Source organism: Protomyctophum bolini (genome assembly GCF_963924005.1).
Source record: "Protomyctophum bolini genome assembly, chromosome: 15".
Lineage (NCBI taxonomy): Eukaryota > Metazoa > Chordata > Actinopteri > Myctophiformes > Myctophidae > Protomyctophum > Protomyctophum bolini.
In genome coordinates this window covers 39,231,573-39,243,347 of record NC_137876.1, presented here as the reverse complement: position 1 = coordinate 39,243,347, position 11,775 = coordinate 39,231,573, and the positions used below count along the sequence as shown (strand labels likewise).

Below are 11,775 nucleotides of genomic sequence, written 5' to 3'. Positions count from 1 at the left end.
AATCTACAGTCGATTTTGTCGACTATTAGTTAGGTCATAAGACCTGGTACTTATAAGACACACAAAATAGGGCCCTTAGTGTTAAATCAACACAGAGGATTTTTACAGCGTCATTTGGGGTGCCAGAGATAACGTCTGTGGAATGAACGTGTTTGAGTATCACCCAGTGAGCAGGTTTGTCTTTCTCACCGGCCAGACTTTGCAGCTTCCCAGACGATCACTGAAGATGGTCCTCCAACGGTCCTCCCAGCAGCCTCTAGCTGCCTCTGGAGAGAATGGTGGAGAAGAAGAGGGCATTTTAAATATGGCAAATAAGGGATGATGATGAACGACCTAACTCCAAAATGTTCATTATTCAGGAAAAAACATGTGAAAAAAACTCAGGAAATGAAGATAACCTTATATTTTTGAGAGGCGCCTATATTCAGCTATAGATTTCCGTCCTACACAAACATAAAATTCCCATTGACAATGAATGGAGAACTTTACGTCAGTGTCTGAGCAAATCGGCTTATTGTCTACTTTTGTCCTAACTTTTGTCCTACACAAACATAAAATTCCCATTGACAATGAATGGAGAACTTTACATCATAGTGTCTGAGCAAATAGGCATAGTGTCAATTTTCTGCACGATGATAAGAGCGCCCCTCACTTCACATGGGTGTGATTTGGGTGTGATTTGTCCTTTGTGTAGGACAAAAATAGTCGATTTGCTTGTCCACATGATGTAAATTATAATTATATATATATACACACACACACACACAAGCAAGCAACTTATACTCCGTCATCATGATAAATAATACAATGTATTTTGTACTATGTGGTTGCACAGCTCTCCAATGCCGGTGCAGTGGGAATGGCAGCCGTGTGTCCATGGCTGCTATCTGCACAGGGTAGGCTATACACGGAGCTGGCCTCAACGACAGCCGCGGGGCAGCCCTACTGAGCTGTGTTCAATATCTTGATTAGGAGGCTGCACAAGGTCTGAATTAAGTACCACTTTCAACCTGGGGTCCCTAGTTTGGGCATGTTATTAAAGGCACGCCTGGCGTTGTGTTTTTTCATGTGTGTGTGTGTGTGTGTGTGTGTGTGTGTGTGTGTGTGTGTGTGTGTGTGTGTGTATATTAAATACAGGTATATTATAGTCCATGCATGAATACCAACCAAATAAATGAAGGTCTCCTCATTCATTAGAAGGACAATATCAGTCACCTCAATATCAGTCTGTTTCAAACCAGACTAGGGTATGTATGCGCATGCATAAAGTGAGTGGCAAAGTGAGTTTAATGCAATCAGATAGGACTTTTCTGTTTGGATGTAGGGGCTGTCAAGACCGGAAAGTAGGTTTTTTGCCACTCAGTAGTAGGCGTTCCCGCAAAACGTATAGGTACGATGGTGATGTCGCGTGCATACCCTCTATTAGAAAATGGTACCCAGTGGCTCCCTGCTTGGCACTCAGCATCAACGGTTGGTTTGGGGGTAAATGGAAGAATCTCATGCCCAGGGGATGTACTTGTACATCTAGCTGCCTCATATAAGAAAACACTTGTTTGAGATACAGATTGGTTCCCAAGGCTGCTACAATACTATACAGGGAATCGCCCTTATTATATGTGTCTTTCCAAACATGTTTTGGGTTTGAGAGCGCAGCACAGCCCAGCCCAACACGGAGACAGTATAACAACTTCAATCACACAGACAGACATACACAATACATACACAAGCCATCTGCAATCTGGGGGGTGGGAAAGGTGGACGGACAGACACAGGTTGGAGCGGTTAGCACCACAAATTGCCACCCTGTCTTTTCAATGCAAAATGCCAACATGGCCGCCATGGGAATATGGTCTATGACAGCAGCTCCACAGATGACAGTGGCTTGGACTGACCAGACAGTCCTCTCCGTACTGTCCTCTCCTCAAACTATGTTTTTGAGCGCCGCACCCGCTCCTATGCACAGCTTTGCTTTTGTCCGTTTAAGCACGGAATGTATGTCCCCAACTCCATATTTGGGCCAACATTCAGTCATATGGTTGATGTCATGATGCCGTTCATAAACTGCACACCTTGTAACTTGCTATCCATATAGCTACAGATCACACAGAACAGCCAGGTCGTTATTAGACCCCGGCTTGCTTGCCAATTAATGTGCACCGCACATTTTAGCTGATTTCAACATCAAGCATCTAACTATAATCCCCAATGTGTTGATCTCTGCTCAGGAAATACCGTTATGGAAATTGAACGGTTTGTGTCCAAGACACTAGAGCTTCTACACGAGGAGAGAGAGGCCGAAATAGAGACGACCAGGCAATGGCAGGAGAACATCTCTCTTAATGATCTTCAGAGAAAGGGCGTGTGCCTTCTGAAACTACAGCCAGCAATTCGGTCCACGGGTCTGTACGGTCGATCACTTGTCACTCTAGAATCAAGGAAACATGTCGGCCCGTCACTTCTACCAAGTAACAGTTTTGGACCCGGGGACATAGTTGGCATATATGACGCAACAAGTGGATGCAGTGCTGCCTCGCAGCTTGGCACAGGGATAGTGACATGGGTCAGCCAAGCATCTATAACGGTTGCGTTTGAAGACTCGCTGGACGATCTCACCGTCGAATCCGACTCCCTCTACAACCTGTTGAAGTTGGCAAATGATGTCACCTACAAACGAATGAAGCAAGCCTTGAATGCTTTGAATGGGTACAAAAGTGGGCCAGCCTCCGGCCTTATAAGTGTTCTCTTTGGCTACTCGGAGCCGAGCTCGCAGTCACAGTCAAATGTCGTATCCTTTTTTAATTTGGACCTGGACGAGTCCCAGAGAAAAGCTGTGTCCTTTGCCATGTCCCAGAGGGAAGTGGCTGTGATTCATGGCCCGCCAGGCACTGGGAAAACGACCACGGTAGTCGAGATCATCCTCCAAGCGATCAAGCAAGGCGAAAAGGTTCTGTGCTGTGCCTCGTCCAACGTGGCCGTGGACAACCTGGTAGAAAGGCTGGTTCGTTGCAAAGCCAAACTCCTGCGACTGGGCCATCCCGCGAGACTACTGGCGTCCATTCAGAAACACTCCCTGGACGCCGTCCTCGCCCGCGGCGACAGTGCAAACATCATCTCCGACATCCGCAGAGACATCGACAAAGCCTTTTTTGGAATGAAGATGACGCGGGACAGAGGCGCACACTCCAGGTTCAAACGAGAGATAGGCACGCTGCGAAGAGAGCTGAGAACCAGAGAGGCAAAGGCCATCACCCAGATCCTGAAAGGTGCCGACGTTGTGTTGTGCACCAACGCCAGTGCTTCCGACGACGGCCCTTTGAGGTTCCTGCCGGCGGGCCATTTCGATTGGGTGGTGATAGACGAGTGTGCCCAGGCCCTGGAGAGCAGCTGTTGGATCCCTCTGCTTAAAGCGCGGAAGTGCGTCTTGGCGGGAGACCACAAGCAACTACCGCCCACGATCAGATCACAAGCGGCCGCATCGAGAGGCTTATCCGTTAGCCTGATGGAGAGGCTCGTTCAGAAATATGGGGACATGGTTGTCCGCATGCTAAAGGTGCAGTATCGCATGAACTGTGCCATTATGGAGTGGGCCTCCAAGCAGATGTACCAGGGAGGACTGACCGCCCACAGCACTGTGGAGCGCCACTTGCTAAAAGATATTCCAGGCATTGCCTGCGTGGAGGAGACCAGTTCCCCGCTTTTTCTCATCGACACTGCTGGTTGTGGGCTGAGCGAGATGGAGAACAGCGATGGGGAATCTAAAGGCAATCAAGGTGAAGCACACATTGTCGAGCTCCATGTAAAGGCCTTGATTGAAACTGGTCTGAAAGCGAAAGACATAGCCGTTATTGCGCCATACAATTTACAGGTTCAGCTTCTGCGTCAGAGGCTTTCTGCAAGACACCCAGAGCTGGAGATCAAGTCTGTGGATGGCTTTCAGGGCAGAGAGAAAGAGGCCGTGATCCTGTCATTAGTTCGCTCGAACAAAAAAGGTCAAATTGGATTTCTTGCCGAGGACCGAAGGATAAACGTGGCGGTTACCCGTGCCAGGCGTCACCTTGCTGTGGTGTGTGACACACAGACCATTCAAAATCACACCTTCCTGAGGTCTCTGATCAAGCACATGAAGGAGTGTGGAGAGGTCCGAACTGCCTTTGAGTATCTCCATGACATTGCACCGCAAAACTATACCCGGGAACACCAAGGCGCCAAGGCTAACAGTGGTGTTAACAGCTTCTCGTTTACCAAACATAAGGTAAAATATCACCCTGTGGGCAAAGAGGAGCCAGGACTGATTAAACTTGCTCATATGAAGAGTAAGGTGGATAACACAGGCTACAGTAAGCACACAAAGTCCTCCAATTTGTCACTCATCAAAGAGCAAGAGAAGATCAAATCCATGGAGATCAGAGAGAAGCTTGAGGCCTTTCTGAATGACCTAAGCCGCACTGAGCTACAATTCCCAGCAAGCCTCAACTCCCACGGTCGCCTGCTGGTCCACCAGATCTCACAAGAGCTGGGACTCAGGCATGAAAGTAGAGGGGAGGGGAAGGACAGATGCATCACCGTCTCTAGATCACAGTCTGGACTAAACGAGGAGGTTGTCACAGAGGAGCCAACAGGAGTTGCCCAAGAAGAAGAAATTGTCATGGAGCCTGAAGGCAGGCTCTGCCAACCTCTACTAGACTTGAAAATGTTAGATTTGGAGCAAATGAGGGAGCAACAGAAAGAAAATGCCAAACAACAGGGTAACACTAGAATTCAGACGGCCCAATCTTCTAAGACCAAGTCAGCTAAAGGAAAGAACCGCACCAAAGCAGGTCTCTGTGTCATTACTGCTGGCGCCATTGCAGACTTTGGCTCCGACACGCTCATAAATGCAGCGGTGAAGGCTAATAGTGTGTGCGGTTTTGCCAAATGTAAAGCTTCTGTTCTAACACTTGGCCATCTTTGCATGTTTTGCAATAGGCAATATTGTCTAAGTCACGGTCACCACTTACCAGAGGTGCATGGCTGTGGGGACAAAGCCAAGACTCATGCTCGGATGACAATACGCAAAGAAGGTGTTCTTTATAGTGGAAAGAAAGATAAGTCTATGGACTCCAACAAGAAGGCTTTTCTGCAAAGAAAACTGGACTCCAAACTGAAAGATATGGCCTCTCATAGGAACAATAAAGACCAAAAAACTTGAATAACTTGAAATTTATAGTGCCTTTCAAGGACACTTAATGTATTTTGGGGAATGTCATGTTCATCAGAATTAAAGCAAATGCAAATAACCTGCAACTTAGTGATTATTATATCAATTAGTAATTAGTTTCAATTAATTGATTGAATAATCGAGAAGTGCATGTATATACTGTGTATATTTGTTATTGATGCGAAAAACATTCAAATTGATTTTTTTTTTAAATAATCGATTAATGGCTACGGCCATATTGGACTTCATGGTCCATTAATGTACACACACAGAATGGTCTTATCTGTGTATTGTGTGCCTTTACTACCCCAGACAACCCATAACTGCTGCCATATTTGTGTACAGTTTGAATGGGTAGGCCTAAATGCGGAGGACATCTTCTCCAGTATGTGGAAATGTACTGTAGCAAATACCCTAACAACAACAACAAGAAGATGCCCTAGGTGCAAGTGTTGCCCGGGGGTATGAAAGTGAAACCTAGGCTGGTTTTGTAGTTTGTTTTCCACTTTAGGTGAAACACTACAGCAAGACATGGCAGGCTGCATAATACTGACCTTATTATATAGTACACAGTGATGCAATTGCAAGGTGCAGCCAATCAAATTAATAATGGATGTGTTCGATTTTAGGTCTCAATACTGTCTATCATGCTTGCACATTGGCATCATGCCTTTGGCTCTGGACACACCCATTATTAATTTGTTTGGTGTGTATTGCTTATCTAGTCATATTTTCTTCATTTATTTAACTCAGGACAATGTTCACATGATAAGCCAGCAGATTAATTAATACAGAAAGACACCTAATTTACGAATAACTTTTGGCTCATCAGATTGCGGTAATACAATTAACTTCAACATACCGGTAGTTATATAATGTTCTTGCTTAATGTAAGTCGCTCTGCAGATGAGCGTCTGCTAAATGCCTACATTTTAAATTGTATGTTGGCAGATATTCTTTTTTTGTCTAAAATTCATAATGTTATCGTTCTTGCACTCAAACAAAACGTGCCTCAACTCAGTTGTCATTATCTGCTGTAGTTTTTATCACATGAACCTGAACTGGAAAACAAACCACAAAATCAGCCTAGGGATTCATGACCCTTTCGTTACAACTGCCTGCATTAACAATTGTTTTCTAGACGTTTGCTTCACAAGGTCTAATCGGACATGTTAATTTCCACTAGTTTGGATAACTAGAGCGGTGCCCGCTGGGCACAGGCCTACTTGGAACGATGCGTGCCCTACCCAGATATTATGTCTGTGTCCCTTTTATGCCCATATATGGAGTTATTTGCCAGGCATGCCCAAATATGGCGTGAATATGGAGTCTATGCAGATGTCAGAAGTCGGTGGGACGAACCCGTATTTAGGCATGCCCAAATATGAAGTCTGGCCCAGGCAGAGGCCTTGTGATGTCAGCTGTGTCCCCTTGTATGCCCATATATGGAGTTATTTGTTAGGCATGCCCAAATATGTAGTCTGGCCCAGGCAGAGGCCTTTTGTGGCGGTTCTGGACAACCGTGGCTCCAACCGAATGCATGCGTTCGGTTGAAGTAGGTTGAAGTAGGTGGGGCGAACGGTTCTCGAGTTACGTGGATTATAGACGTACAGAGACTTGCATTTACTGCATTTCTATCGAAATAAATGGGGGTATCATGACATGGCATAATAATGCTTATGCAGGTGCTGCTGGCTTGGCCAAGTGGCATAATATGCCGCCAGTGTCACCACAACCTGGCAGTTGGCACTCCTGGTCTATGAGTGTCAATGGCACCAGTGGTTTGGAGGTATAGCCCAAAATAGAATGTTGCACAGAATCATAACTTTCATGTCATAATTGTAAAACATATTAAAAAAAAGAGAGTACTAGAAGTACAGAATATAGCGCGTGTGTGCGCTCACGCACATGTGGCACCGTCTCAGCTTTTGTCAGGGGGTTCCGAGATCAGACCACATGATGCCTCCCAGAGTTAAGCTGTCACAGTCATGCCAATTGCCAGCCAGGGGAGACCTGCCTTTGGAGTATTGCGAGTTTTGTTTCTGTCGGTCAGTCTGCAGAAAGATGAGGCAACAAGAGGAAAAGAAAAGGTCTGTCTCTGATTTCAAGGACCCCCAGTTTGATATGCATTGGGCCACGAAAGCCCATATCATCCTTTTTTTCTGTGGAACCTCAGGGTTAATTTAACTCCTGAGAGTGTACATTTATTTGTACCCTCTGAGTTACAGGACCAACAAGAGTCTGTTTGGTTCCTATCAATCATGACCTATCAGTCATTTAGCTGGGGACCGCCTGCCCAAGGACCGCTTGAGGTACAGAGAACCAGTAGAGTAGGGTAAACAGTAAGTGAATTAGACCACCAACTGTCAGCTTGCATTTCGGCAATTTTCACTGTTTTTTGCATGCCACCATTGTACATCAAAGTAGGTTTGAGTGGTTAACCAGCCAGTCACAGCAATTTAGCACATTCTACATTGATACAAGGTGGGAGAAAAGAACAAACGCCTAGCTCAGTCAGCCTCAGCCAGCCTCAGCCCCACCTATCGCAGCCTCCTGGCCTCCCTTTCAGACTCCATGAGTGACAGAACGTCCCCTACTCGCACTGGGCCCTTCACGTTCCTGATAATAGAGCGGCTGCTGTCGTCCATGAACTCCACGCGGACCTGCGTACAACCTCCCTGGGAACCAGTTCTTCCTATTATGCTGGTGACTCTTGCGAGCTTGACGGGCTGCACGCGGTTGGCGTCCATGGTTGTCTGCGTGGATGGGGGAAAGAGGCTCTGGTCTTAACCAGAGGGTCTTAACTAGCCTGTGTATGCCATGTCATGTCATCATGACGCATGTATGTATGACGATAGGACTCCAAATTGGGACAGCCAAGGCCTGTCACACATGCCTGTCATATATCAGCTAATCAAATCAGCACATTCTGTGCTACAAACACACAAGGCTGTGCATAAGAGGGACTACTAGTATCCCTCAAAACAGACTCACTGCGGTTTTGTATCATATTGAACATGGAAAACATAACGAAAAGCATTGATTTTTGACCGTTTTTTTCAGCGGTCCCACTCTCCTGGAAAAGTTGTTGAATTTCCCATTTTCCGGGCCTTGATAAGTCATGTAAAGTTCTAATAACACATGACAGCAGGTTACTAGGTGTGAAGTTTTGTGAAAAAAGCAGCTCTGATGAGCTTATGCGCTATCTTGAGTTTAGCATGGCTAGGTGAGCAGTGTTCGCTGTGATTGGTCTATGTAACGGGGACAATAGCAAACATTCAGAATTTCTGTGCACCAGAAACATATAATGATTCTCTCTTTGTGTGTGTGTGTGTGTGTGTGTGTGTGTGTGTGTGTGTGTGTGTGTGTGTGTGTGTGTGTGTGTGTGTGTGTGAGAGGCATGGCTGACTGACAGAGGCATCAGTATCTCAAATTCTGGTTCATCCCGTGTGCATCAATGGACAACAGGTCACAGGTGTGTCGTCATACCCAGCTCAGAGTCTAATTGGCCACCAAAGGTTTTCCCTCCACACCAATCGCCGATCTACAAGCTTCTTCTTGGACTTTAGACTTTTCTTAATATTTGTCCCCCTAATAAACTTGTTTTTCTTTGTTGTTGTTTTTTTGGGTAGAAAACGCTCAATATAAATCTGAGATATTACTATTATAATGAGCAATCACACAAACTATATATCATAACACCTTTAATTCAGACAAAGAACAGAAAGTAATTGAATTACCGGTAACTCCTAAATAAAGCCCAGCATCTGTGGTGTTTTACTTAATGTCCTCCGCTGTAGCCAGCTGCTCCTCCAGCAGCGCTGTGTTGACTCTGTGCATCATCAGGAAGCGTCCGTCCAAGTGGAACACAGGGATGTCATATTTATACCGCTCATACCACACCTTGTTCTCTGGCAATGTGATGTCTACCTGCTGGAAAATATACTGCATGCACGCACGCACACACACACACGGTTAAATACACACAACAGTTCTATAGTGGAAAAAACAGTGAGTCCCCTGTACAATCATACCCTCCCCATGGGCTCATGACAGTTGCAAATGTATTTTTGCAACATTGAATTGAATTGAATTGAACATTGAATTGAAATAAACGTCATTATACACTATGAAGGCTGTCGGATCAAATTAACTTTACATCACAACACATGCATCTGGTTTGTCCAATGTAATTGTGTTTGTTTTTTCCTATGGTGAAAAAGAGATTCTTCTCACCCTGTGTTTGTATGGTTCAAGGACTTCCTTGGCTTCGTCACACAGCGGACATGGATCCTATCAGTACATGACATGAGAGAGATGCCGTGATGTTATTCAGTGAATAGGGCTGGCCACATTATTTATTACTAGGGATGTCCCGATACATTTTTTTCGATCCGATCCCCAATTTCTGTGTTAGCCGATACCAACCATTTTTGATAAAAAATGTTCAAAAAGAGCAGGTATGCCTACACGCTTGCAGACGCGCTATTTTCACCATTATGAAATAATCATGACTTATTGTAACAAAAGTTTGAAATAATTGCGATGTTGATTTGAAATCGTATCGCCCAGGCCTATCAGTATCAGTCATTTAGAGTGACATTAATTAACTGTTATTATTCTGCAGCGACATAGCCATGTACACCTGTGAATGGATGCGATGCTCTGCAGTGCACCCAATAGAGCAGGGGTGGGCAAATTTGAAGATGACGAGGGCCTCTATAGTTCCACACTCACTCTAGAGGTCAACATTGCATATACTGTCATATAAAAAATAGCAGATCTACAAGCTCAAAATGCGTTGCAGTGTGACACGTTTTAAGCTTGTAGATCTGCTATTTTTGCTATATTTAAATTGAAATCCTGAATATTCTTCTTGTTTTTTGAATTTTGAATCCTGAAAAGTAACATGTTTGTCACTTCAAATGCATTTAGTGGTTATCATGATTCACCAGGATCCTAGATAGCTAGATTCTAGGCTTAGAATAATTGATATGAATATTTTTGCCAATCTCTATGGGAAAAGAATTGGAATTAGTTTTCAGTGGGTCCAGAAAACAATGCCCACTGCTATGCTCTGTAATGCATGGCGATACCTTTGTAAAGAGTGTTAGGATTGGCAGTGTCTTCTGGCAGAAGAGTCTTTGAAGCAGTTGAGCAGGTCTCTGGGTTTGATTGAGGCTCCTCGCCATTAGCCTGTGCATCCTGTGTAGCCTGCGAGAGGAGGTCAAGTTCATCGTGATTCCATTTGCTATATTTGTGTATTGTTTTTAAACACAAAGGTATTGACCATAATCACAGACGCTAATATGTTTTCTGCCTTGGAAACACCCCCCCAGCCACTGCGTTAGTTTTACTGAGGTTAGGTTTAGGTATAGTTTTACTGAGGTTAAGGTTAGGGTTAGGGTTAGGTGTAGTTTTAGTAAAACTACACCTAACACTAACCTTAACCTCAGTAAAACTATACCTAAACCTAACCCTAACCTTAACCTCAGTAAAACTGTTTTACTGAGGTTAAGGTTAGGGTTAGGTTTAGGTATAGTTTTACTGAGGTTAAGGTTAGGGTTAGGTGTAACTGTAGGCTGTCAATCACAGCGCACCATTTACTCAAACCAGGCAGAAACCATATTAGCATCACAGACAGTGTAAGTAACACTTCCTTTCCCATCTTTGTTGCCTCTTCGTCTTTTGGATAAGCCCCTCTACAGCAAATACCAGGCTAGTCATCTCCAAATTTAGGTGATTGTCACCTTTTAAATTTTAAATTTCTTGTCAAAGAAACTATTTAAAAATCTGCACCACCTTGAACAGCTGTGACATTAAAGTGATGAACAATGTACATTAATTAATGCATTACTAATTCAAATACAATATGATTGTGAAATGGATCATTCTTGTATTTGCTCTGTGCACAATTTCTTGCGCCCGGTTACTGTTAGTGTACCATTGTTGGAGATTTGTTGTATACGTTGAATAGGTTTCTTGAGGTATGTCATGGATGGATGTATTATTTGGCTGTTTTGTAATTTCACATGTATGATGTATGATATCGCATTGAAGTGTAATTTTGTTTCTTGGCCAGCTCCCACTTGCAAAAGAGACTTAGTCTCAATGTGTTTTTACTGGTTAAATAAAGGTTGAAAAAAAAGTCTGTCTGTCTGTCCTGCAACAACTTTCTTGTATGCAACAACTTTCTTTTCCACCCTTTATTTTACTCATGTAACGTTTTTATCACCAGGCTACTTCCACCATATAATCATAGAATGGCTGACAAATGCATGTAAAACATGAATGAAATGCATGTATGGTGGTAATAATATCACAGCATTTAGGGCAACACAATCTCCACTCCGCTGTTGTTGATAAAGGACTAGCCCAAACATTCTAAAAATGTTTGGGCTAATAAAGCCTAAGGACAAATGCACTCACATGTGAACTGTAGTGGCCGCAGATCAGACAGCCGCAGTGCCGCACACGAACTGCAGTGAAATTAGCCGGTATTTTTCTTTCAGATTCAGACAAACAAACCTACAAACCTTTTTTAATTAATATTTCTTCAATTTTGTTTACAGAGTAGT

The 11,775-nt window shown here is 44.1% G+C and overlaps 3 protein-coding genes across 3 annotated transcripts; 1 reads left to right on the top strand and 2 right to left on the bottom strand.

Annotated features, from left to right (window-relative positions):
* Positions 1–137: 137 nt before the first annotated feature.
* cUnh5orf63 (chromosome Un C5orf63 homolog) lies at positions 138–11,747 on the bottom strand. Its single transcript, XM_080784796.1, has 5 exons — positions 11,627–11,747; positions 10,294–10,411; positions 9,434–9,490; positions 8,979–9,142; positions 138–266 (listed from the first exon to the last, which is right to left on the bottom strand). Coding segments are annotated over exons 1-5 (351 nt in total). The 5' UTR covers positions 11,629–11,747; the 3' UTR covers positions 138–256.
* Positions 2,237–5,188, top strand: LOC308329162 (DNA-binding protein SMUBP-2-like; the record flags this gene model as incomplete). The annotated part of the gene is made up of 1 exon (XM_080783365.1): positions 2,237–5,188. One exon carries the CDS (start codon positions 2,237–2,239, stop codon positions 5,186–5,188), a length of 2,952 nt encoding a protein of 983 aa, XP_080639491.1.
* Positions 7,738–7,947, bottom strand: LOC308329091 (small ribosomal subunit protein eS28-like; the record flags this gene model as incomplete). Its single annotated transcript, XM_080783290.1, has 1 exon — positions 7,738–7,947. The coding sequence occupies one exon, from the start codon at positions 7,945–7,947 to the stop codon at positions 7,738–7,740; it is 210 nt and encodes a 69-aa protein (XP_080639416.1).
* Positions 11,748–11,775: the final 28 nt, after the last annotated feature.

Bases quoted from the DNA above. Each gene is read 5' to 3' on its own strand.
- cUnh5orf63 (XM_080784796.1), bottom strand. The intron at 9,491-10,293 runs GTATCGCCATGC...ATGTACTGATAG, and splicing joins TCCTAACACTCTTTACAAAG to GATCCATGTCCGCTGTGTGA. The intron at 9,143-9,433 runs GTGAGAAGAATC...GCGTGCATGCAG, and splicing joins TTGAACCATACAAACACAGG to TATATTTTCCAGCAGGTAGA.